This window comes from Pleurodeles waltl, chromosome 4_1 (assembly GCF_031143425.1).
Source record: "Pleurodeles waltl isolate 20211129_DDA chromosome 4_1, aPleWal1.hap1.20221129, whole genome shotgun sequence".
NCBI classification, from domain to species: Eukaryota; Metazoa; Chordata; class Amphibia; order Caudata; family Salamandridae; genus Pleurodeles; species Pleurodeles waltl.
In genome coordinates, this window is record NC_090442.1 from 141,532,744 (window position 1) to 141,560,162 (window position 27,419).

Here is a 27,419-nt window from a genome sequence, read left to right on the forward strand (position 1 = left end):
GTACGCAAATTGAGAAATTTTTTGTGGGGAAGACAATTTTTAGTTAAGACAGATCACAAACCACTGAAAGAAGTGTTCGGAAAGAAAGGGATTGATTTAGTATCACATAGAATACGAAAGTGGGTGGTGGCATTACAGGAATACAATTTCGAGGTGGTGTACATTCCAGGTGTTAATAATATTTTGGCTGATTGTCTTTCGAGGATGGTGGAGTTCGATAGCAAATTGGGAGAGGATGGTGAGGACTCTGAAGATGAGATTAAAGTGTGTGAAATTTTGGATGGAATTGTTTCCGAAGAACGGTGGAAAGATGAAGTAAAAAAAGATGAGGTGTTGATGAAAGTCATTCACAATGTAGGAAATGTGTGGTGTGAGAAAAGCAAGCACGAAGATGGAATGAAAGGATTTTGGCAAGTCAGAGATGAATTATCAGTGATAGACGGAGTACTCATGCGAGGCACGAAATTGGTTCCTCCTGTTGGTGTAAGGGACACTTTAATGAAGCATGCTCATGCTAGTCATATGGGCATAGCAAAAACTAAGGAGAGAGTGAGAGATGGTTATTGGTGGCCTGCTATGGACATAGAAATTGAAAGGTTGGTCAGGAACTGTTTCGAATGCTCACAGAGTGATAAGTCTTTGAAGTGTAGAATTCAACCGATGGTCTTAAGAGAGCAAGCTATTGGTCCGTGGTCTGATGTAGCGGTTGACATCTTGGGACCCATAAAAATTAATTCCCTTGACAAATATGTGTTAGTTTGTGTAGACATGTACTCAAGGTGGCCAGAAGTAAAAATAGTTAATTCAGTGGAATCAAGAGTAGTACTTTTTGGAAGGTCTGTTTGAGAAGGAAGGCTTTCCCACCTCAATTTTATCAGACAATGGAGTGCAATTCGTTTCAAGGGAAATGGGAAAAAAAATTCAAGACAGGGGGATTAGACATAAAAGAGCTGCTTTATACCATCCTGAGAGTAATGGTGTTGTGGAGAGATTCATTAAGGTCTTGAAGGAAAGTATACAGTTGGCAGTGTCTTCAGGTGCTGATTGGGAAATTAGCATAACTAGAAAGGTGAGAGAATATCGCTTCACTCCACATTCGTCTACTGGAGTTTCTCCATTTCAATTGTTTAGGGGTAGGAGACCCAATACCCATGTTATGCCCTCATGGGTTATTGAGAAAAGATTGGTAGTCGACAAACGGGTTGATGATACTGGGGAATGGAAAGAGAGAGAAAAAGAGAGGATGACACACAGGAAGATGTTGTTTGATAAGAGAAATGCTGTCAAAGAGACAATAGTGAGGGTGGGAGACTGGGTGAAGATAAAATCACCTAAGAAGCTTGGTCCGTCCAAATTTAGTCAACCATTTAAGGTAGTCAAGGTTTTTAAGAATGCTGTGAAATTGGACAATCACAAGGTGTGGAACCTGAATAGAGTGGCAAAACTTATTTCAATGGATGAGAGTAATTTGGAAAGAAGAATGCCAAGCAGTAAGCGTTTGGAAGACAACTCTATTCCGGTGTGCAGACCTCAATGTGTTCGCAAAAGACCTTCTTACATGAAGGATTATGTTTTGTAAGGTTTAATCTATAATGTGAAACTGTCTCCCTTTCTGTGTTTCCTTCCTTTTCCGAGTTTTGTTATTTTACAAGTTTTACAGGTTTGATTGGAAGTGTAAAAACCTTTAAAAAAAAAAATGTAAATTCAAGTTATGTTATTGTGAAGGTAGGGAGGTGGTGTGGTATTCTATTGGAATCTTGGAGAGATTCCATGAAGGAATGCGAGGTGAAAGACAGGGAGTTGAGAGAGGAGAACGACGTTGCTGTGAGCACCGGTGGCTGGGGTCTTGTGTCGATTTTATCTTGAATAAACACATCGCCTGTCAACTGGATTACAGTCTTCTTTGAAGTTTTATTAACCTTCAATTACTACATCGTGCTGCTTCTCACTTTGAAATGTGAGCGCGAGGAGAAAAAGGACTGTTACCGAGGTACAAGCGAGATTAATTTTCTTTCCCAGTTGAAAATAATAAAAGGTTTAACAGGATATCACTCACAGCGTTGTAGATGCAGATGAAGATTTTCTTTTGATGTTATGGTCCAGGTTTAATTCGTGTTGGTCACTAGAGAGGTTCTTAAATTCCTCGTCTGCCTTTTCTAAGACAGAAGACGTGGCATGGATGGTTTTGCTTCAGAAAATGACTCTAAGCAGGTTAAAGTCATTTTTTGACTCTAACCTGCCTAAAATCATTTTTTGGTGCAAAACCCCCTTCTTCCATACCACCAGCCCCACCGACTTACATTATTTTTTTTTACACTAGCCTACCCTTTGCACTGGCTTGCACCATTCCATAAATATGGTGCCCAGGTGGTGCACAGAAATGGTGCAAGCCGGTGCTAAACTTTTTGGTGCAAAACCGCCTTAGTGCAGTTTTGCCCCAAAAAGTATAAATCAGGGCCTTACTGTGCTGTGTTTTTTCCATGGCATGAGGGGCTGCTGCTCTCCCAACAGCCCTCCAGAAAATCAAAAAATGCTTGGTGGCACCCATGCCCAACCAAGATCTAAAAATATTATTACCAAGCCCTCACAAGGCACTATGGGGCGCTCCTTGCACAGATCAGTGAATAAAAAAATTAGTATACCAGTGGCCCAAGTGATGGGGTCCCTGGGACACTGCACCCAATAGCTCAATAATGGATAATGGATGAGGCCTATTCTGTTACTGAACCGTCTACAGGACATTAGTTCTCTGTAAGGTGCCCAGCGCTTTTTCTCTGGGAGGGTGTGAAAGAGAGAAAAAAAAGAATGAATGAGAATGAATATCTCCCCCATTGGCAGTTGCCACTGGCTTGTTATAGTTAGGTCAGCTGTTCCATACAAAAAGCATTTTCTTGTGTTGCTAATAACTTTGGCCCTGTTTGACGAATCTTCCTAAAACTTTCTGACTAGTTTGTGCATGGAAAGTTTTGGGGTGATCTGCCACGCAGTGTGTGAGAAAAAAAGGGGGGGGGGGAGAGGGGCAAAATGCTAAATCCCTATGCATTTTCCATAGACTTCTTAAATAAGCGCTATGGCAAAAACTGTTAAATGGAATTACAGTAAATTTGGCAGTAAGCTAGATCTTGGTCCACAGACAGTGCTTTTTGTAATTTGGTGTAAATCCGTTTAGTAGTAGTTTTTTTTTTTATTTTTTATTTTTTTTTTTAGAAATTGTGGGGCTTATTTACAAGCCCCTTCAAGCAGCGCTGCCCTGCACCATAGGGAAAGGGCAGAAATGCACCATATCTACAAGATATGGAGCATTTCTGTCCTCTCCCCCTGTGCTGGCACCCAATGGGCTGCCTAGCTCCGATCAGGCACCCATGCAATATGGTGAAACAATGCCTGCGTCACAGACAAGATTCTTTCTGTGCAGGAAGGAACAGCCTCTTGCAGAAAAATAATTCATGGAGGTTTAGAATGCAGCACACAAAGAAAGCTACGTTGCCATACACTATATCTAAAAGGCCATGAAAGGCAATGCAAAGTGGCCTGTGCGTGGCCGTGAAGATATGGTCCTGCACAATGTGCCACTGGTGTGTCACAAAAAGGGATGTACCAGCGGCATCGGGGACTTTTAAATAAGCCCCTAAGGGTCAGGAATTTTTGTATATCTTGATGGTTGGGTCCACGAGAGGCTTGAGAAACTCACAGGAGTGCCAGTTTAAAAATAGAGGACTGATTTAAGAAAAGTGCACTGCATTCAATGCAGTGGCAATTTTCTTGCTCCCCCCCCAACGCCCCACTAACACCACCATGTGTGCGCTGTATTTAACATACAGCACACTATGGAGGTAGTTAGGGAACTAGCATCAAAAATGTTGACGCTAGTTTGGTGCTTTGCAAGATTAACGCCCAAAAAATGTACGCTAATCCTGCAAAGCACATTGAGGCCCATTGGTTAAACAATGGTGTGCCTCCTTTTAACGCCTGCTCTGTGCAGGCGTTAAAAATGCTGTTAAAAAATGACGCAAAGAAATCTTTGAGATTTCATTGCACCATTTTGTTGTCCCCCCCCCAAATGGGGGAATTCCCCCCTTACATACATTATGCTTGGCGCAGGTATAATGTTGCGCAAGAGGTTATAAAGTGGCACAATGCATGCATTGCGCCACTTTGTTAATATGGCGCAGCGTTTTTGCCATAATATCGCCACAGCGTAAACAAAATTATGCTAATGTGGCGATATATGGAGCTAGACCCTCTTAAATATGGGCCCAAATGTTCTGAGTGGACCAGGTAGCTTTATTTCCCTTGGGCGAATTTGCTCTCACTGGAGTCAGACTCCTGCGGGAGCGAGTGCTCTGATTGACTACCAGCAACATGAGAAAAATGTTGCTGGCAACCATTACTGGACTTGGGGACTTAATCCCCTTATCTGAAGTAAAAAAAAAAAAAAAAGATAAGGGTTACAGTAAGGATACTTTGCCACTCTAGGCCCCAAGGGGCCAAAATATTAAAATATATATATATAAATGTCCGCAGTCTCATGGGACTCCAGCGGGATCAAACAAGACAGTGAGCAGATTCCAAGGTTGTACATGATTTTATATCAAACATAAGCTGAGGTCCTGTCTGTTATGGTATATGTAGCTTGGCGGTCATTTCTAAATTTGATGGGTGGAGTAGTCTCAGCATGGCAGACGTTAAGTCCTCCACCAGGGCAACAGAATCTTCCTTGTCAGCCAAAATGTAAATATGGCCCTTACTAAGCACACCTCGTTTTTTTTTGGGGGGGGGATGATTTGCAATTTCAGTAGCTGTGGATTTTGAGCCCTAGCTCAGCTAGCACCTAGGCACAAATGCACAGTTTTGAAAACTACACGACCAGTGATGCAGGGGTGCATGACGTGTGGTTTTCACCACTAAATTTTACCCAAAAGCCCTTGCAAACGTCAAACTTTGGTAAGAAACACACATTTTCCTCACACTTCTGTCACAGAAAGACCTGGAATCTGCGGGGAGCCACAGGTTTCCTATCAAGCTGAGTTTTCACACTTCTCTCGATAAAAACGGAACCCCACTTGTGTCGGGTGGGCCAAGTGAAAACAACACAAAAGGCCCTAAATTGCCATGTTGCGAGATACGCAATAGGGGTAGTTGCTGTATTTGGGGCTGTGCTGTAGAGCCAGCCATGCAAACCTATGAACCACAGACATTTTTGGACACTAGACAACGAGCGGAGTCCAGGGTGGTGTGAAATGTGGATCCCACAAGGTTCTCTTACCTACAATGCCCTTTAAACCTCAAACTCTGCTTGAAATCACACATTTTCCTTTCATTTCTGTGATGGAAACTTCCAGAATCCACAGGAATCGACAAAATTCCTACAACTTACTTTGTCAATAAAAGCACAGCCCCACTTGTGTGGCTGGGCCTAGTGCCCCCTGCAGGAACGCTCAAACCAAGGTCAATGTGAGCCCTTACCAAGGGACTCCCATTGACCTTGGTTTGATCTGTTTCTGTCAAGGACACTAGGTCTAGCCACTCAAGTGACGTACCATTTTTATTGGGAGACTTGGGGGAGTGCTGAGTGGAAGGACGTTTATGGCTCCTCATAGATTCCAGAACTTACTGTTATAGAAATGTGAGAAAAATGTGTTTTTTAGTCAATGTTTGAGGATTGCAAGGTATTCTGAGTAAAACAACAAGATAATAGCCAAGCAAGTCACCCCACAAAGGATACCCCTAGGTGTCTAGTTTTCAAAAATGTATAGGTTTGCTAGGTTTCTCTAGGTGCTGGCTGAGCTACGGTTCAAAATCTACAGCTACCCACACTGGAAAAAAATGGTCAGTTTCGAGTGGACAAATGTGATGCATTCATGTTGCATTTTGGGCAGTTTCCTGTTGTGGGCACTAGGCCTACCCTCACAAGTGAGGAACTGTTTTTATTGGGAGACTAGGGGAAATACCAGATAGGACGTTTGAGGCTCCCTACAGATTCCAGAACTTTCCATCGCAGAAATGTGAGGAAAATGTGATTTTTTTACTCAAAGGTTGAGGTCGCGCAAGGAATCCTGGGTAAAAAACCTAATGAAAGCCATACAAGTCACCCTACCCTAGATAACCTGGCGTGTCTTCTTTAATTTTTTTTTACAGGTTTGCTAGGTTTCTCTAGGTGCCAGCTGAGCTAGGGTCCAAAATCTACAGCTACACACATTGGGGAAAAAAGGGTCTGTTTTCAGTGGAAAATGTGATGTGTCCATGTTGGGTTTTGCTTTATTTCCTGTCACGGGTACTAGGCCTACCCACTCAAGTAAGGTACCATTTTTATCTGCAGAAGTATGGGAATGCCAGGTGGAAAGAAGTTTGGTGTTCCCCTGAGATTCCAGAACTTTCCATCACAGAAGTGATGGAATCTGGGTAGAAAAACCTGGTGAGAGCCATGCAAGTCACCCCATCTGGATACCTGTACGCGTCTAGTTTTAAAACATGTACAGGTTTGCTAGGTGTCCCTAGGTGCCGACTTAGCAGGACGGAAAATCTAGAACTACCCACATTGAAACAAAGGGCCAGTTTTCCATTGAGAAATGTGACACGTTCATGTTGTGTTTTGGCCCATTTCCTGAATTTTTGCCTTTCAAATGTAAGCCAATGTATAACAAAGAAGACATTTAAAAAAACACTCTCTAAATCATACGCTAGTATGGGTACCCACAAATTCAGAGATGTACAAATAATCACTGCTCCTGAACTCCAAATCGTGTGCCCATTTCAGAAATGCATAGGTCTCCTTGACACCCATTTTTCACTCTGTTTCACTATATAAATTGTTCTATACATGGTACTCAAAGAAAAATAATTGAACTGTGCAGCTCAGTTGTTGCCACTGGTTACCTTTGGTTCTTGAAGAACCTATAAACACTGTATATCCCCGCAACCAGAAGGGTCTAACAGATGTAGGGACAGGTTTTTGGAGCCCTTGCGCTGTTCCAACGCAACATTAGCATAATTTTTATTTAAGCTAATGTGGTGTTGGAAGGGGAAAAACGCCACGCCATATTTACAAATTGAAGCAATGTATGCATTACGCCACTTTGTAACCCCTTGTGCCACAGTATGCCTGCACCAGGCAAAATGTATGCAAGGGGGGCGTGCCAGCGCTAGGGGGGGGCGAAACAATGGCGCAAAGGAATCTTTGAGCCATTTTTATTGGCATTTTTTAATGCTTGCTAAGTGCAGGCATTAAAAAGAGGCTCTCATTGATTACAATGGGCCTCTGGGTGCTTTGCAGGATTAGCGTCATAATTTGTTACGCTAATCCTGCAAAGCGCTGGAGTAGCGTAAATAATTATGATGCTAATCACCCTATCTACTGCCATGGTGCGCCGTATTATAAATTCGGTGCTACCATGGTGGCGTTAGGGGGGCGCTAGGGAGCGCAAGAAAAGTGGCACTGCATTAGGTGCAGCGCCACTTTTCATAAATATGCCCCGTAATGTTATATTGCTTCTGTAAATCGACCATTATAACAAAAAGTTACTGATGAAAATGTTTCCACAAATGGCTGTTTTTTTTCCATACTCATTTTCAATGTGTAGCTTGTCCTAGCTCGCCAACAAGCTAACATTAGACAGGCTGTCCTTCACACACACTTTCAACCTTCTGCAACATCCTCAGGCTAGCCACTGCTTTTAGGGAGGACTGCTATACAGTCTATGCACAGGAACAGAAAATGTTACTTTTCCTGTAAGCATCTGTTCGTGGCTTGTAGTACCTTAGATTCACATGCACCTACCCTCCTCCCCATAAATCGTATTGCAGATCTCCTTCTTTCATAACTGATCTTCCTTTGCATTGTCATCTTATTCTGTATCTCTGTACATCATCTACATCCTCAGCCTTTATGCATAAAAACAATCAAACAATGGAGCTGATGCCCATGCATAATATTATCAACACTAGATGGTGTCACTATACCTCATGACTCGAAAGACTTCTTTGAAGAAAAACAGCTTGCACACGTCTGAGCCCAACACTAGATGGCAGGAGTATGCAAAGCCTTTGTATATACAGCTACACGTGTCTCAAAAATGTAATTTTGGAAGCCAGTAAAGTACTGACAAAGTTCAGGGGAAGAGCTCTGGATCTGCTTTAAAGGGCACAGTAAAAAAGAAATAGACATCTGCACTCAAAGATGATGCCTATGTATTGCTCTGCGCCGTCACTTCTGGCAGCGGAAGAAGCCAACACAGAGTCTGATGGCACCACCCACTGTCAGACAGGAGCAAAAAGCTTGTGGATCTAGTCTGGCATCTGGGAGGGAATTCAAAAGGTGAAGAATCTGTGGATATAATTATCTATCAGAAATAAACAGCATCTGTGGCAGAGGGAGGCCACTGCTTTTAAAGCAACTAAAATATCAAAAAATAGTATAGCTGAAAAAGGAGATGCAACGGAGAAGCCAATTCCAGTGTCCAGCCTGGCATTTATGTACAAGTTAGCATACTTGCAGGGTTCCAACATTCTTTCAAAGTGTCAGCATCCTCTTTTTAGAAACTTGTTCTGGTCCTGCCAAAGTCACTTCTCAGTGGATATTGCAAAGATTTATTACCCACAGTGAATCTGACATTTGTTTGCTACAATGCACATGAAAAGGGAAGTCAAACAGAAAAGTTTTGATTTAACACAACACATAGAAATGTGTCTGATACATGCCAAAATTAAGTTTAATCAGAATTGCAAAGACCTCATATATAAAAACTCAGTCTTTGACTTAAGGGGAGATCTCTTTACCAACAATGAATTCATACAGTCTGATATCTATACAATTTTATGTCAAGACAGGAGGCTAGTATTATGCATATTCCTTTTATTCACTACTTCTGTGCAAGTATTCCAATTCAAATGTCTGCCTTTTGGTCTATCGTCAGCCCCGTAGTGTTTTTCAAAAGTCATGAGACCAGTAGTTGGCTATCTCAGAGAGAGAGGAATAAGGTTGATTATTTACTTACACAATTTATTGATAATGAATCCGAATGTGTTAGAACTAACCTTACATATACAGATAGCAAGAGAAATTTTGCAAAGGATAGGTTTTGTAATCAATCAGGAGAAATCTATTCTTCAGCCTTTTAGGCTTTATAGTAGACAGTAAAACTGCAAATGCAGTTCCCAGAGAGAACGATATCTTTGATCAAGAGAGATAAAAAGTGTAATACAGAAGGAAAATGTGATTGGTCTGCTTTTGTTTTTCCAGATTCAGGTGATTTCTCCAGGACTGTTAAACTACAGGGCTCTACAACGTCTCAAGAGTTTAGGTTTGGCAAAGGGTTTGTGGTATGGAGACAAGATCAAAGTTTCAATACATGCACTGGAAGAATTGAAATGGTGGTTGGAGAATCTTCAAGCTTGGAATGGCCGTGCAACTTTTGGATCCGCACCTGATTATGTGTTGGAGACAGATGCAAGCATTTTAGGTTGGGGAGCAGTGTTGGATTCTCAGTTGGCAGCAGGAAAGTGGAGCCTGGAAGAAAGGCAGGACCATATCAATTGTTTTGAATTAAAAGCAGGAGAATGAGAAATTCCCAGTTTCAGGAGGCAGTTACAGGGATGTTGTGTTCCGTTGAGGATGGACAGTATTTGAGCTGTAACCTACATAATCTAATTAGGGGGCAGCAGGTCAAAAAGGCTTTCACAGTTGGCAAAGGAGTGCTGGAATTTTTGTTTAGAACAAAACAGAGATAACAGCACAGTACTTGCCAGGGAGTGCGAATACTCGGGCAGACAGGAATTCCCGCAATCTGCAGGATCACAGCGACTGGAAACTAATGCTGGGAATATTTCAGAAAATTGAAAATTAACTGGGTCAGTTAGAAATAGATTTGTTTGCTTCATGATTAACTAATCAGTTGGAGAAGTATGTGAGTTGGCGTCCAGAATCGGGGCCCACGGCAGTGGATGCATTCAGTCTAGACTGGAGGAACATGAGAGGTTATGCTTTTCCACCTTTTTTTTATGATTTAAAGAGTTGTAATGCAGGTGAGGAGGCAGGAATGCAAGTTAGTACTAGTGATACTGTTTTGGACAACACAAGTAAGGTATCCTTCAGTGATGGAGTTAGTGGTGGAGGATCCTTTAATGATTTCAGCATGCGAAAGCTAGAGTATCTACCAGATCTCCTGATATCCTCCGGACAAGAAGGTTCAAGTTTCCTTCTGGTACTAAAGGATGCTCCTCTCCTTCCTGCCCTTCTAAAAGGCTGGACTACCTGGAATAATACGGGGAACATCCACAGCTAGCTCCATTACTCCAGGGAACCAGACCTGCAAGTTCCAGAACGAAGTTACTAGAACAATGCTGCATTCTTCTTTCCGGACTTTTAGTAACACCCTCTGGATCAGTGAGAAAGGAGGGAATGGATTACAATTCTCTCCCTTCTAAGTCTGTAGCAAGGCATCCACTGCCAATGCCTTGGGATCTGGCCTCCAGCTGTAATACCAATCTACCTGAAACACCAGTGTGCTGGCAAATAGATCTATCTGAAAAGGGCCCCACAGATTCGGAATCTTTTGGAAATACACTGGGTTCAGCTTCCTATTGCTGGTTTGCCTAAAAAATCTCGAATTCCAGTCTGCTCTCTAGTTCTGATGACATGGGATAAACTCTGCTTTCAAAATAATTTTCTGATTCCAACAAAAGTACTACATTTCCCTGGCTATATCTGCAAGTTGTTTTGATCTTGCTCCCCCTAGACGACTGATATAGGATTCTGCAGTGCAATTATCCATTCGGATCAATACCACATTGTTTGTTAGAATGGACCTGAAGCTCATCGAAGCATTCAGGCCTGCTAACATCTCCAAACAATTTATGTGTAGGGAACGTTCATCCCTGGACCACTTCCAGTTTCTATCTCTCTTAACCTTGCACCCCAACCAATGTTGCTTGCATCCGGCTCTACGGTAAATTTCAGAACATTCCGAAATATTGCTTTGCTGTTCCAGCTGTCCAGATTGTTCAACCACCATCGAAGGTCCCCTCGAGCCTCCTGGGTCAGGCAAATTGCATCTGCATACAAAAGACCTTTCCTCAAACCCATGGATTTCACTCTCTGAAGAGCCCTGTAGCCCAGTGGTCCTGGAGAGACGGCATGAATAGAAGATGACAAAAGTCCAATCACTCTTACAAGACTCCTCAAAGTTACCACTTCCTTTTCTAAAAACATGGAGTGCCCAAGCAAACAACAGTATTCATACATCTCGCAACATGAACAAAAGCAATCTTAATGCTACATTCATTACCTCTCAGGCCCATTTAAATTACAATCTGGCATTACAAAAATGCAACCTAGGTTTTAATTTATGACAGGAAAGTTTTCACTGCCAACGAAATTCCTACCAAGCTTTGATTCCCTTTACTGAGACATCATCCTGAATGATGTATGCTTTGCTTTGTGCCTCAGTGAGATGAAGAGCAGGGGTGGCTTAACAAGGGCTTCCCAGCGCAGTTGTGCCTTCAGTGAGGCACCACTTTCTGTCTCTTGCCTCCGCCCATAAATGCGGATTATTTAACTGAGCAGTATTCATAAAATCACAACTTTTGTGTTTTCATGAAAACTGCTATTGCGCAGGTCCACCATCTCAGTCTTGTGTTCAGGCTCCTGGTGACAGGAGGAGGGGGTGACTGAGGCACGATCCACCTACAGAGTGTTGTATGATAACACAGCACTTTGTAGATGGATGTCTGGATTGCGCATGTGAGGGGCACAGCTCAACTACGGTGCCCTCACATAGACACAATCCATTTTATTTTGCAGACATACTGCACGTGTATCAGGCAGAACAGTATGGGCCTCATTATGACCCTGGCGGGCGGCGGAGGCCGGCCGCCAGGATCCCGCCCTCCAAATTACCGCGCCGCGGTCAAAAGACCGCGGCGGGTATTACGAGTTTTCCCCTGGGCTGGCGGGCGGTTCCAGTAAAACCGCCCGCCAGCCCAGGGGAAAACGACCTTCCCACGAGGATGCCGGCTCGTAATCGAGCCGGCGGAGTGGAAAGGTGCGACGGGTGCAGTGGCACCCGTCGCGTATTTCAGTGTCTGCAAGGCAGACACTGAAATACTTTTCGGGGCCCTCTTACGGGGGCCCCTGCCGTGCCCATGCCATTGGCATGGGCACGGCAGGGGCCCCCAGGGGCCCCGCGACCCCCCCCCTACCGCCATCCTGTTCATGGCGGCTTTCCCGCCATGAACTGGATGGCGGTAGGGGGGGTCAGAATCCTCATGGCTGCGGAGCGCGCTCCGCAGCCATGGAGGATTCCAAAGAGCAGCGGAAAGTCAGCGGGAGACCGCTGACTTTCCGCTTCTGACCGCGGCTGAACCGCCGCGGTCAGAATGCTCATTGGAGCACCGCCAGCCTGTTGGCGGTGCTCCCGTGGTCGGTGGCCGCCAGGGTCAGAATGACCCTCTATATGTTCTAAATGGGGCTGACAAGGAACACATCAGTGCGTACCTGAGGCAAGTGAGGAGTAACACAGAACAGCAGAAGCAGGATCCCCAGAACTATTCAAGCCTCCTCTGTGCTTCTAGTGCTGTCAAGGAGCTGGGAGAGGGGTCTTTTCCTTTTCAAACCTGGCCCTGCTGCTCTGTATGGATCCTTGATTGGAATCATGGCCTGCTGGTTCTAATCCCTAGCACCGGGTTTCTGGTCTGCTCCTCCCATGGAGCTTCTGAGTGTGTTTTCAAGATGTGAGAGTGAGAACTAGAGAGTGCAAGTATGTGTGTGAGAGAGTGAGTATGAATGTGCAAAAGTGAGTGTGAGTGAGTGAAAAGAGGGAGGGAGTGAGTATGAGTGTGAGACTGCAAGTGAATAAGAGTGCGTATTTTATGCTTGTGAGTCTGCTATTCACCATGACAACTTATTTGTGCATGCCATGTGAACCACTACTACAATGGCATTTTTCTCACATGGTACTCTCTGGCTTGTGTGTCAAAACACTAAGGCACAGATTAAAGAGGGCCTTTCGCCTCCTTGCGGTACATTAGCATAATTTTTTTACGTTAATGTGGCCCAACCAGGCAAATATCACTGAGCCATATTTACAATGCATGCATTGCGCCACTTTGTAACCCCTTGCGCCAAATTGTGCCTGTGACAGGCATAATGTATGCAAGGGGAGCGTTCTCCTGTTAGGGATTACAAAAATGGTGCAGTAGAATCTAAGATTCCACTGCGTAATTTTTTGCTGCTACTTTTAACTCCTGCTCAAAGCAGGTGTTAAAATGGGGGGACACCATTGCTTTCAATGAGCCCCTATGTACTGTGCAGAATTAGCACCAAAAGGTTGTCACTAATCCTACACAGTACATCAATAGCGTTAAAAGTTTCAATGTTATTGCTCCTACCCTGCGCCATGATGGACCATATATTAAATACGTCACACACATGGTGGCGGTAGGCAGGCGTTAAGGGGCACAAGAAAAGTAGTGAAGCATTTGATGCGGCACCACTTTTCTTAAATCAGGCCCTAAGGGGCTCATTTGCAAGCCCCTTGCACCGCTTGTGCGTCACTTTTTATATGGGGAAAAAGTGACGCACCGGCGGTGCAAAGGGCTTGCAAATAAGCCCCTAAGGTTGCAGTTCAATTCATGTGAGATCCAACCATATCAATCCCTTCTGATCTGACACTCTACAAGGGTACTACGAATTCTAATTTATATCACGTGCTCTTTAAATGCAAGGAGCGCTTGTTTAACCTCTTCGTCCTCCCATCATATGATTATTCAGGACACTACCAACTTTAATTTATATCGTAGGTACTTTAGAGGTGAGGAGTGTTGATTTTCATCTTTGTTCCTCCCATCCCATGATTATTCACTTCTTAAGAAATACTTTTAAAGGTTTGATTATTCACATGGTCTGAGGCACGAGGAAAATGTCACTAGGCGCTAGTCTTTATGATTCATCAATCTCTTGGCAGAGCACTGAGAAGAGAATGTTCAGTTTCTCCATTCCGCTTTTTTGGCACATCAACTTTCTCTGAATCCTGGCAAGTTCTTTATTTCAACTGTTAAAACTCTGCTGTGAAAGGGTAGTCCTTGTGATTTCTCCATCTGTAAATAAAACAGAACAACTATGAAGTGACATAAATCACAGCATTCCAAGTTATACCAGGAGCAGTAGTTCAGCAACAATGTCTGAACAGTGAGGTTCACAGGCAGTTGTAAAATACGGGTGTTTATCGAAAAAAAAACAAAATCAAGTACTTTGGCAGGTGGCCAAATGGTGCAATTGTGTGGTGATGCAAAATGGTTTGTGGAAATGAGTGCAGGGTGGTGGTAACGAATTCTAGGTATGTGCAGGAAAGGGGAAAATCAATGTTAGGAGCTGGCATAGAAGACAGACTGCAGACTGAAGGAGCATCTTTATCAGGAGGGTCAGGGAATGTGGGATGAAGTCCGGAAGTCCTGCACTGGTGGTTTCTTTCTCTCAGGCACTGTAAGCATGCAGCAAGTATCCGAGCCTCCTTCCTCCAATAAGCACTCATCAAGGATGCCTGAGGCTGCAGACACTCTCTCAGTAAAGCACCCTCCATTTACTGACAAGAGCACATGGCAGCAGCATCCTTTCATGCTGACGATTCTGAAGCCTACAGATGGTGGTGAGAGGGCAGCCAAGCGTGGACAGACATTGGTTACTGAGGGACAGCGAGGGCAGCCAAACGTGGACAGACATTAGTTAATGAGGGACTGCGACGCCAGCCAAGCCTGAAGAGACATTGGTTAATTAGGGACGGCGACGCCAGCCAAGCCTGGACAGACATTGGTTAATGAGGGACAGCGAGGGCAGCCAAGCCTGGACAGACATTGGTTAATGAGGAACAGCGAGGGCAGCCAAGCCTTGACTGACATTGGTTAATGAGGGAGAGCGAGGCCAGCCAAACGTGGACAGACATTGGTTAATGAGGGACAGCGAGGCCAGCCAAGCGTGGACAGACATTGGTTAATGAGGGACAGCGAGGGCAGCCTAGCCTTGACAGACATTGGTTAATGAGGGTGAGCGAGGCCAGCCAAGCGTGGACAGACATTGGTTAATGAGGGAGAGCGAGGCCAGCCAAGCATGGACAGACATTGGTTAATGAGGGACAGCGAGGCCAGACAAGCCTGGACAGACATTGGTTAATGAGGGACAGCGAGGCCAGCCAAGCGTGGACAGACATTGGTTAATGAGGGACAGCGAGGGCAGCCTAGCCTTGACAGACATTGGTTAATGAGGGTGAGCGAGGCCAGACAAGCCTGGACAGACATTGGGTAATGAGGGACGGCGAGGCCAGCCAAGCCTGGACAGACATTGGGTAATGAGGGACAGCAAGGCCAGCCAAGCGTGGACAGACATTGGTTAATGAGGGACAGCGAGGCCAGCCAAGCCTGGACAGACATTGGGTAATGAGGGACAGCAAGGCCAGCCAAGCGTGGACAGATATTGGTTAATGAAGGACGCGAGGCCAGCCAAGCCTGAACAGACATTGGTTAATGAGTGACAGCGAGGCCAGCCAAGCGTGGACAGAGATTGGTTAATGAAGGACGGCGAGGCCAGCCAAGCCTGGACAGACATTGGTTAATGAGGGACAGCGAGGCCAGCCAAGCCTGGACAGACATTGGGTAATGAGGGACAGCAAGGCCAGCCAAGCGTGGACAGATATTCGTTAATGATGGACGGCAAGGCCAGCCGAGCGTGGACAGACATTGGTTAATGAAGGATGGCGAGGCCAGCCAAGCCTGAACAGACATTGGTTAATGAGTGACAGCGAGGCCAGCCAAGCGTGGACAGACATTGGTTAATGAGTGACAGCGAGGCCAGCCAAGCGTGGACAGACATTGGTTCATGTGGGTCGGCGAAAGGCTATAGGGGATTCTGGAATCCATAGGTGAATAGCGAGGCCCAAGGGATCTAGAAAAGCTGGCAGTAAGAGGTTAAAACACAGGGAGATAAAGGAAAACTTCCAATCTGCATCCACCCACCCACTTTCAGGAAGGGATGTGAATCATCCGCTTTGTGCTTCGAGCTGGATGAACAGCCTGGCACCAGCTTCATGATGAGCAACTTGACCATTATGTCACACCCCCAAAACACTGGACCAGACTTCTCACAAAATAACACATGAAGAACAAAATAAACAGAGCACCAAAAATGTCATTATGATCCATTTTCAAACTACTCAGACGTAAGACCTGGCAGCTAAAAACCGAACTGTTCAAAAGTTACTAAAAGTGCAGCAACAGGTGTTGCCGCACAGTGATAGGCCCTTTGCAAAGGCTGACTGGCCACCTTTCTGTTGCCTATTGCTATATTTGGGAGCTAGACTGGTGCTTATGAGGTGCAATCTATGCTCGGATAGTGTTAACAAATGTAAAATGACAAAATAATGAAGTAATACTCTCCCAAAATGTGCTACATTGCGCCGCATAATTTGCCTTTTGTTGCTGCATAATTTAGCCAGCCCTGCCGCATAATTTGTCCCTCTCTTGCTGCATAACTCCAGTGGCCATGGGTATAGCAGGAGTCCAATGGCACAGTGAGCACAGAACCCTCGCCTGGGCATACCCATCACACTTGGAGTGTCTACTGGAAAAACAACAAGTTGAGGATAAACAGATGTTTATTCCAGCTAAGAAAAATTGTAGGGTAACTGCCCACTACTAGTTCTCACTGCAATTTTGTTAAATAAGGGCATATCAGACATTGCAGCAGATGTTAATAGGTAACAAAAGGAGTATTACATCATTACCTATACTCTTAGACTCATCCCAAACCTCATTCTACTACTATGATCTCCATTAAGATTCTTTCTTGAATATTCCCTCCTCTATCCCTCCTTGACTCACCCCAAACCTCATTTGACTATTATGATCTACCTAATAACCCTTTCTAGACTCTTCCCTCCTCTATCCCTCCTTTGACTCATCCCAAACCTCATCTAATATGAACTCCCAAATAACACTATCTAGACTTCTCCCTCCTCTACCCCTTCTTTACCATATTCAATCACACTAATAGACTAACATGTCTACTGCTCAAATTAACAATTTATATTCTCTATTCTAATCCACCACTAATCCTTTGAGTGCTACTCACCAAAATGCACTTCAACGACTAGTCTGGGGTAATAAGTGCTATATAAATATAATTACAATTAATTTAAATGGCATTACAAGTATCAAATGTGGTTATTGTCTCCAAAAGTTGCTTAATTCCTCAAACTGTGCTGTTGTAGTCCCTAGATGTACTGTCATTCTCTTAAAAGTGACACAATATCTTCAAATACTGCCAATGAATAACCCTTAAACTCCACTGAGCACCGATCAAGTGTCAACCGATTTTAAATAGTAATCCTCATCCCATTCCAGTCAGTGATAATGCTGAATACACTGATAATTATTTAAGACACAGCCTTCTTCCTACACAACTGACACATGGAAAGTACAGTACCCTTTGATCTCTACATAAAATGCTAGTGAGAATGCCTACCAGCAATCAATAGTACTACGGCTTTAAACTCTGTGTCATATAGAATGGGAAATCAGTAATGTTATGTATACTGCTACTGGTAAATTGTATACGTGACATCAGCGTTGATATCACTAATAATACCACGTATGGTCTTATTTGTGGCCATAACCAAATAATTGAAGGAGTAGTTATGATTAAAGAACTCACCAAGACTGGGTAATTCCAGTGTAAGTTAGAGTTTGGACCCTAATCCTACTTTCCCAAACCCTAATACATGTTGAGCATACGCTATCATTGGGAACAGTATCAACGAGAGAGAACTTGAAGCTCTGCACAGCAGTAGCAGGACACTGGACAGCACCTTTTGGGATGACCCGTACCTGCACTGGTGTACGCACTGGGCTCAGGATATGGGTTTCGGCTACATCCTGCTGCCAGTTGCTGTAGATGAATGCTGAATAGGTATGGTTCCTAAGAAGCAGGTTTTGCTTTCTCGCACACCAAAAATTAATTTTAGAAATTTGAAACAAAAATACACGTTTTGGGATCCCAAATAGCATTCTTCTCATTGATCAATAGGTTATGTTATCAGTGTTTTCATAGCATGCTAATCGTCAGTGAGGTTATCCCTGCAAGGAATCTCCAACTAGAATATGTCTACCAGATAAATCGTTACCAAAGGTAAGTAACTTGTTCAATAATGTGGGAAACCAAAAGCATGAAAAGCAACCATTGTCAGACATGTTCATTGTGACATGACAGAAATACAGAATAAGTCACATACGTATGTTGTCCATGCTCGTACACATTAACTTAGTTACACCACAGTGAGTCAGAGAATTTTAATCGACAACGTTCGATCCTACAATTAGTACCGGAATCATCATCAGGACATCGGATGTCCCTGAGAGACCGAGGAATGCTAGACAAGCAGCCAAGACCAGGCCAGTATGGCTCGAGGAAGTTGAAAAGTAGGTGAGCCATCCGAGGGGCGGTGGGTAAGAGCTGCGAGTACAGTTCATCTATGAGAAGAAGTAAACCAACTTGTGATAGAATCCACATAGAATTAGGTGAGGGATGGGAATGGACCTCGCAGAAGAATAGGTCAGTATAGAGGCCAAGCCATTTGTGCGTCCTATCCCCCATGTGGAGTGCCGGCGTAGAATCACCCTCGAATCGGAGTGGATCTCAGCGGCAGACAGGCTGGGGCCTTGTATAAGCACCGGAGCAACAAGTTCTGGTCCCACGTGGATGCAGCAGACCTCTTCTTCTGGCTTGGTCTTGGCTGCTTGTGCAGCATTCCTCAGTCTCTCAGGCACACCTCATGTCCTGATGATGATCCTGGTACTAATTGTGAGATCGAAACATTGTCAACTAAAGTTCTCTGACTCACAGTGCTGTAACTAAGTTAATGTGTACGAGCATGGGCAACATATGTATGTGACTTATTCTGTATTTCTGTCATGTCACAATGAACATGTCTGACAATGGTTGCTTTTCATGCTTTTGGTTTCCCACATTATTGAACAAGTTACTTACCTTTGGTAACGATTTATCTGGTAGACATATTCTAGTTGGAGATTCCTTACCTCAGAATTTCCCCAAGGCGTCAGACTGGATCTGGAGATTTTTCTTCGAGCAGTACCCTTGCGGACCGTCAGGTGGCGTCGGTTGACTCTGCAGCCCGTTGTTGGCATCGTGGTCGCCGTGATGACGTCAGGGTTGTACATAGGCGCCGCCTCGGTGCAGTGACGTCAGTTTCTTTTTCACGAGTTTCCACACCAAACCACGGAGCCATGAAGAACACTGAAAATGGTGCGCCAGGCCTAAGGCCCTGAAAAGGGAATCCCTGTCCCTAGAAATCAGTTTGCAAGCAGGGAGGATGGGTGGGTCGGTAAGGAACCTGCAACTAGAATATGTCTCTACCAGATAAATCGTTACTGAAGGTAAGTAACTTATTCATCTGATAGAGACTTCTAGTTGCAGATTCCTTAACTTAGAATAGATACCCAAGCAAAACCATCCTCATGGTGGGCTGCGAACCAAGATCATATTAGGAAGTCCTGCAGGGCCGAACAACCAAAGTAGCTGTCTCTGCAGACCTGACTGTCCAGGCAGTAATGCTTTGTAAAGGTGTGCAGGGATGACCACGTTGCTGTCTGGCAGATATACAGGACAGGAACTCTGCATGCTAACGCTGTGGTAGCAGCAGTTGCTCTGGTGGAGTGAGCGCGCAAGCCCTCAGGATGTTGCTTCTTTGCCAAAGCTAGTGCTGAGTCGAGTAAACAGCAGCACAGTGCTGCTGTTGACCTGGGGGCTGTGTGCAAATGTCAGGAGGACTGCATCCTGCTCCCGGGTCATACTATGAGTATCACTGCTTTAGAGTTACCTTACCCAAGGTCCCTGGTTATTTATGGGTTCCATTGTTTTTGCAGCATAGTCCATGCATTAAGCATACACACTTTGTTTTTAGGTTTGAAGGTACAAGCACATTAATACTATCTCACCTTAAGTTTGGGTTTGAAAGAAAAAAATTAGTACATTGCCCAGGATCATTAGTGCTCCACTGATGAATTTAGCAATTCATTTTCCTGCAATAATTTGTTTTCTGGGTGAAACACAGTATTACTCTCTCAGGGGATCGACATTGATAATAAGCTCTCAATAGTCCCGCCCATGTGCTGGGACTCCAGAGCACTTCTTCTAACATCCTGGAAGGCATTTGGAAAAGTATCCTCCTATCCGGTAATATCATCATGGTTTCCACTCAGAAATAAAACACACCCTCACAGACAATAAATAAATATCAACAACTTTTTTCCTCTGTTAGCAACCAGATGATGTGGCAGGGATCCCACAGGAAAAACAACTTCCACTTGCATGTGTCACTTTAGACTTTTTTTTTTTTAAATCTCTTTTATTGCTTTATATTTGCATGACAACGCATACATAACAAAATAACTTCCTAATTTTGATCCCCCCACCCCCTCCCTTTTCCCTTCTTCACATTCTATCAATTGCATTAGATATATTTGATCAGTTCACAAATGGATAACTAATTTGACCTCTTGTACAATCTCCTGTATGAGTATCTTGGTTAGTTATGCAGGGTCTGATTCTGATAAATTAGCCAGTGTGTCAGAATTAGAAGTGTCGGGTGCTCTAAAATTGTCCAGTATCGTATTCCAATGCTGAGCATTGTCACTAGTTCCTATGCCCTTGAGAGCTTCCCTCAGTAGTACTGCCCCTTCGGTTTCTGCCCATTTAATTAATGCATTTCTCCAACGATTTATCTGTGGACCCTTCGGATCTTTCCAGTGTGAGGTTATTTCTCTACTTGCTAATATCAGGGCCAGGTCTATGAACCGGTTTGTGATTTTATGCTTGCTGGGGCGTGGGAAATCTCCCAAGACCACCACCATGGCTGTTCGGGGTAATGTTCTACCCGTGCAGGTGGAGAGCGCCTCAAATATCCCCGTCCAGTAATCCCCGATTAGTGGGCAACTCCAGAGCATGTGCAACAATTCCGCTGCCAGTTCTGCACAGCGAGGGCAGCTGGCATTCTCTACACCATAAATCTTTGATATCATATAGGGGGTTAAGTAGGCTCTATGAAAGACATATACATTTATTAATTTAAACCTGGCATTTCTTGAAACTGTATATATGTGTGAGGTTATTCTGGACCACTGTGCATCGTCTATTGTAACACCCAGCTCCCCCCTGCCATTTGGTCTTAAGTTTATTTAAGGGGAGACATGTGCTGGCTAGCAAGGAAGTATATATCCCTGATATCATCCTCCCTTGGTCTCCTATAGTGCATATTTGGTCACAGGTAGGATGTCTGGGGGGTTCCTCCAGCCCTGTACCCCACTGTCTACGAAGAGTTCTGGCAATCGCGTTATAGGTTAGGAACAGCCCTGGTGGGAGCCGGAATCTTTCTTGCAGTTCTGCATAAGTACATAGTTTCCCATTATTATATAGGGCCCCTATGGTGTCGATCTGAAATGACATGAATCGGGTGATACCCCCTATCACATGATTTTCTGCAATAGATCTCACGCAAGTCAGGGGGGCTTCTGGTGAGTATGGAGCTCTGGTGTGTGTTCGCTTTAGGTATTGTTCCCAGCAGTAACGTGATGCCTCCCATTCTACCGGCAGCGGTCTATTCTGTTTCTTGGGGTTTAGTAATATGCCCAAAATTCTATCTCGAGAGCAGTGGAGAGGGGCTCTCAGGGCCTCTCCCACTGGGGATGCCCTGAGAAATCGCGCCAGCCACTGGAGTTGGCTCGCCCAATAATATAATTCGAAGTCGGGAACGGCTATACCACCCTCCGCTGTTGATCTTTGGAGGGTGCGCAACGCAATCCTATGTCTGCCGGTTCCCCATATAAATCCTGTAATCAAGGACGTGATTGTTTTAAATACTACCCTCGGAATAATGAGTGGAATGGTTGCGAAGTAGTATAATACTCTAGGCAGCACTATCATCTTAATCAGCGCAACTCTCCCAGTGACCGCCAATGGAAGTGTCAGAATACCATGCTGTTTTTAATATTCCTAATCGTGCTCTGTATGTTCCCCTCCAGTAGTTCTTCAGCAGAATGATAGATATTAACCCCTAGGTATTTGAATGTGGACGGGGACCACAGGAGGCCCCGATTATCTGTTGATTTTCTGATGCCCCTGGTAGCCGGAAAAATGGACGACTTCCCCCAATTAATCCGGAGGCCGCACCAAAGTTGTCTAACATTGTCATTGCTCCCGGCAGGTCGGCCTCTACGTTCTGGAGAAAAAGTAACATGTCGTCCGCATATAGGGCAATATGATGTGTCCGGGCATTGATTGTAATGCCTTTATAAAACCTCTGGGATCTAGCTGACTGGGCGAGAGGTTCAACCGCCAATGCAAAAAGTAAAGGTGACAGCGGGCAACCCTGTCTGGTGCCCCTACCTATGACAAAAGAAGGGGATATTGTACGGCCTGTGCGCACACGCGCCGTGGGATTTGTATAAAGAAGCCTTGTCCATTTGACAAAACCTTCCCCCAGTCCCAGCTGCAGCATGACTCGTTCTAAGTAGTCCCATCGCAGGCTATCAAAAGCCTTCTCGACATCAATCGAGATGATCACTGCTCTAGATGCATCAGAAGGCAGGGCATGAAGGAGTGAAACCAATCGTCTAATATTTTGGGCAGTGCTACGCTGTGGGATAAATCCCGATTGGTCCTGATGGATTAACGAGGACATGTGCGGTAGAAGTCTATTAGCTAGCACCCTGCTTAGTATTTTATAATCTAAGTTCAACATTGATAGCGGGCGGTATGATCGAACGTCCGTGGGGGATTTGGTGGGTTTCAAAAGAGGAATCATTATAGCTTCCGTAGTGGAAGGAGGCAAGCTATTGTTATTCCATGCCTCCGCATATAATATGCTGAGCTGGGGAGCCAATGCATCCTGGTACGTAAGGTAAAACTCCAGGGGGAGACCATCCGCTCCCGGGACTTTGCCCCTGGCCATACTTTGAATTGCAGTCTTTATTTCTGTAAGTGATATGGGAGCTGCCAGGGCTATTCTATCCTCCCCTCCCAGTGTTGGGAGGTTGAGGTTTCCCAGTTCTTGTAATTGAGTGTCGCTAAGTATTTCGGCGGGGGCATATAACTCAGAGTAGTATTCAAGAAAGGTAGCATTGATCTCTTTCTGCCCATACACTTTAGTACCCAGGGTAGCCTCCAGCTCTACCACTATGGTTTGATGCTGAGGTGGTTTAGCCAACCAGGCCAGGAGGGCACCCGCCCTGTCACCCTCCGCGTGTTGCCTCTGCAAAAATTGCTTGTAATCGAAACGAGACAGTCTAATGTTAGCTTCCGCTATTCCAGCCCTTGTCTCTTCTAGTTGTGCTGAGATGTCGGGCTGTGCCGGGTGTTTGCGTTCGAGATCTCTAAGGGAATTCTCGAGATCACCTAGTTCAGTCTCCAACACCTTGCGTACTCCTACAGTCGTGCTAATACAATATCCCCTGACCACTGTTTTAAAGGATTCCCATTCGATGGATCTGGATGAGGCAGTTTCAGCATTGTTCCTAAAGAATTCAGTGACCTGCGTACTCAGTAGAGCCTTAAAAGCCTCGTCCTCAAGTGACTCTGCTCTTAGGCGCCAAGTGGGAATCAAAGGTCTCTCGCCGCACCAGGTCAAAGAAATTAGTAAGGGATTATAATCTGAGATGGTGCGGCGAAGCTACTCGGCCTTCGCCACCACAGATTGCATCTCCGGAGATGCCAAAAAGGTGTCCAGTCGTACGTGCAGGTCGTGGACTGCTGAGTAAAAAGAATATTCTCTGTTGAGGGGATTAAGTTTGTGCCAACAATCCGTCAGTTGCCAGTGTCTCTGCCTCTGCCGAAAGTGCAGTGCTGTTTTATGGATTGCAGATTGCAACAACGGTGGGTGCGATCTATCCATTGTGGCATCTGTTACACAATTAAAGTCCCCTCCTATTAGTGTGGTGCTGGTGAGGAGCGTGCTTATGATCAGCGATAGTTGATCTAGAAATCTCCCCTGGTCGTGATTTGGGGCGTATAGTCCCGCAATGGTTACCTCCCTCCCGTCCAATCTACCAGAAATCACTACATATCTCCCCTCCGTGTCAATCAAGGTATGGGGAACCTGCAGTGGAACACCTGGTCGGATCCATATCAACACTCCCCTCGCAAACGCTGAGTGGACAGTGGCGAAGATTTGTCCCCTCCAGCGCTTTTTCAGGGCTTTAACCTCCTGCTCTAGCAAATGGGTTTCTTGCAAGATAGCTATGTGCACTCCCGTTCGTTTAAGGAAATTGTGAACTTTGTACCTTTTGGACATGTTATTTAGGCCCCTAACATTCCATGTGATTATCTTGTATTCTGTGGCCATAATTTAAGGAGGAACGTAAAGGCGGTCTGCCAACGACGCTCTGTTACTACTAATGGATGTACCTATCGAGATCAGTAACCTAAGGTGTGAACTGTCTGTGCCGTGAAGTGGATGTGCATGATGTACCCTTAAAACAACAAAAACAAAATCAAAACCCCTTTGCAACTCCCTCTCCCCAGGACCGGTACCTACAACTCTCCCCGTCCAAACCATTACAACTATTATAATCTTAATTATCAACCTATTGGAAGGAGGTGCGCCAGAGAGCAAGAGGTAGCTCTCCGGACCATTCCCCAGGCCCAACCACATGGAATGTGCCGGTTAGGGAGTGTTATCCAGGGTCATATCGTCAAATATTCACGGGTGGGACCCAGCAGGGCCCCCAAGCAAAGTGAGGTTCTCCCACAGGCGCCAGCTCACTTGCTAGCTTGTTCCTTCAGTGAGGTCATATAAGCTCGTCTGCCGTTCTTGGGGTGATTGGTGGCAAGCCAATAAGAGTGTCTCTGGAGGATGCTGAGGAGTGTTCGCAGCTTGAGTCGACATCCGATGTAGCATCCGGGGTCCGACGTGTGTGGAAGTCTCCTCCGCTCAGCGCTGCTGCTGTTTCCACCGCATCACGCATCTCCTGAAGTGACTGATGTTTCGATGGGGCCGCCTCTGTGGTCTTCTTCCGAGATCTACTACGTTTCTTCCCGGGGTTTCGAGATGGTCGATCGCGGGCTGGTCTGCAGTGGATGTTCAGTGATTCAAGCCAATCCGTCGCCAATTGAGGGGTGAGAAAAAAATGGGTCTTATTATCGTATTCCACACGGAGTTTAGCCGGAAAGAGCATGGCATACTTTATACCATGCTTGCGCATGGTATGTTTTACTGCAATGTAGGATGCCCTCTGTGATTGCATCTCTCTTGTAAAATCAGGGAATATCATGACTTTTTGACTGTCCAATTGTATCTCTCCTTGCTGGCGTGATTGTGACAGTACATAGTCCCTATCCTTGTGGTGGAGTAATCTGGCGATTATCGGGCGTGGCCTAACTCCCAGTGGAGGGGGTCCTCCAGGGACTCTGTCGGCTCTTTCCACTGCGAAAAACAGTGAGAAGCCCTCTGGGGCCATCGTGTCTCTAAGCCACTGTTCCAAGAACGTTTCTATATTAGCTGCGACGGACTCTGCTCCCTCCGGAGCCCCTACCAGTCTGATGTTATTCCGTCAGGCTCGCTTCTCGGCATCTTCTGCCCTTGCTTCCAATGTTTTCAGCCGGGCGGCCAGGTCTTTAACTTCTGAGGATGAGGTTTTGTGTGCCGCTAAAACCCCCGTCAGTGTACTCTCGTGCGAACCCACCATTTCCTTTAGTTTACCGTGATCATCTCGTAATAGGGAAAGGTCTGTGGTAAGGTTATCAATCTTGCGTTCAAGTGCTTCGCGGGAATCTTTAATGGCCAGCAGCACAGTGTCCAGAGTTGTTTCTTGTTGCTCGTGTCCAGCTTGTGATTCCCTGGTGGGTGTCGGGGGCGGATTCCCAGTGGGCGAGGAATCCCCCGCTGATGGCTTGTCGTGTTTTTTGGGTTTTACCATTGTAATAGGCCTCAGGTAGGCGATGGCCGTTCAAATTTGCAAAAGGTGGTACCGTTCGTCAATATCGTCCAACCTGGGTGTCTCCTGTCCCCAGTCCCGGTATTCTCATATGGAAAGCACTGTGAGATGTTCTCTGTTTTAGGCAGCTTGTCCACAAGGGGGTTCTCCCACAGTGCACGTGCTGGCCGCCGGTTAGGGCAGCCCGAGAGTGTAGAAAGGCATTGCTAAAATCTCACCTCCGGTTGGGCATCGGCCGACGGCATCAGCTTAATGTTCCGGCAGCAGGAGGGAGTGCCGCACTGATGTCTCCGATCTCTCCCTCCAACTGAGCATCCGTTATGCAAGATATCATGGATTTCTGGGGCGCATGAGGACACGATCTCCAACTCCCCTCAATGTGCCAGTATCAGCTCCCGTTTCAGCAGGCGGCCTTCGCACTCTCTCTGGCCTTGCGGTAGCCGGTGACCCGGTCCGTCGAAGCCGCCTCTCTCCGATCCGATCTCCCAGGGACTCCGCACCTCATTCGCTCCCCTCCACGCTCCCCAAGGTCCGCTGGTGCTCCGCTTCGTATCTTTACTCTTGCCGCTAGGGGCAAAGGTGCTTGTACCCCTGGTGCTCCTCGATGGATGGCGTGGGGGTCCTCACCTCCACGGGTCCGCTGCACTCCCCCAGCCAAGGGCCGCGGCCGCGACGGGCTAACTGCTCCGCCGTGGCCGCCATTTTGGATCACGGCAGCTGTGGAGTTGTCGGGCGATTTTTTGGGCAAATCTACTTCAAAGTAGGGGCGCCGCGGTTCCCACTCGTGCCGCATGCTCTCCGATCACTTCTCTTCAATTTTCAGGACCTCCGGTCGTTATTATGGCAGGATTGATGCTTCGAGCCTGGTTTGGGGCCCGGGAGCGTCGCACTATGCGTGCAGCTCCATCGGTCCCAGGCCACGCCCCCGACGTGTCACTTTAGACATGTCATCACTGGTGACATCACATCATCATCAATGTCATTTGTCAATAATGTGTGCAGTAGTAAGCAGCACAGCAAGAATGGTTCTTGACTGTGTAGCAGACCATAACTGTCCTATCAGTGGACCTGATGTCTCTGAAGTTTAAGGGTTTTTATTTTTAACAGAATGTTAAGTCTGTGATCTCTGTGTTCAACCAGAGCATCCCTTAAAGAATGCTATTTTCAGTTAAGTTATTCATTTTTTCCCAATTATATACTTTGGCTCCTGCCACCATGGCCTTTGGTAGTGATGTGAACCCACCTCCTATGCAACAGACCTGTTGCAGACATGCTCAGCGGGCAAAGATTCTGGCCTGTGGCCACACCCTGCGCCTTGCCGTCCCACCTTCTGAGCATAATCTTTGTTTACATACAGAAGACACTGGTCACAACCTTTGCCCATAACCTGTGCTAAGTCCTGGGGTCGCTATTTATGTACACTTCATTATTAA

At 45.6% G+C, this 27,419-nt stretch overlaps 1 protein-coding gene across 1 annotated transcript in view; it reads right to left on the reverse strand.

Annotated features, from left to right (window-relative positions):
• Window positions 1-13,867: 13,867 nt before the first annotated feature.
• The window catches only part of LOC138287482 (aldo-keto reductase family 1 member B1-like), a 111,432-nt gene continuing 97,880 nt past the window's right edge, over window positions 13,868-27,419 (reverse strand). Inside the window, exon 10 of the mRNA XM_069227929.1 lies at window positions 13,868-14,091. Coding sequence (XP_069084030.1) covers window positions 14,049-14,091 — 43 coding nt within the window. The 3' untranslated portion in view covers window positions 13,868-14,048. The remainder of the gene's footprint in view (window positions 14,092-27,419) is intronic.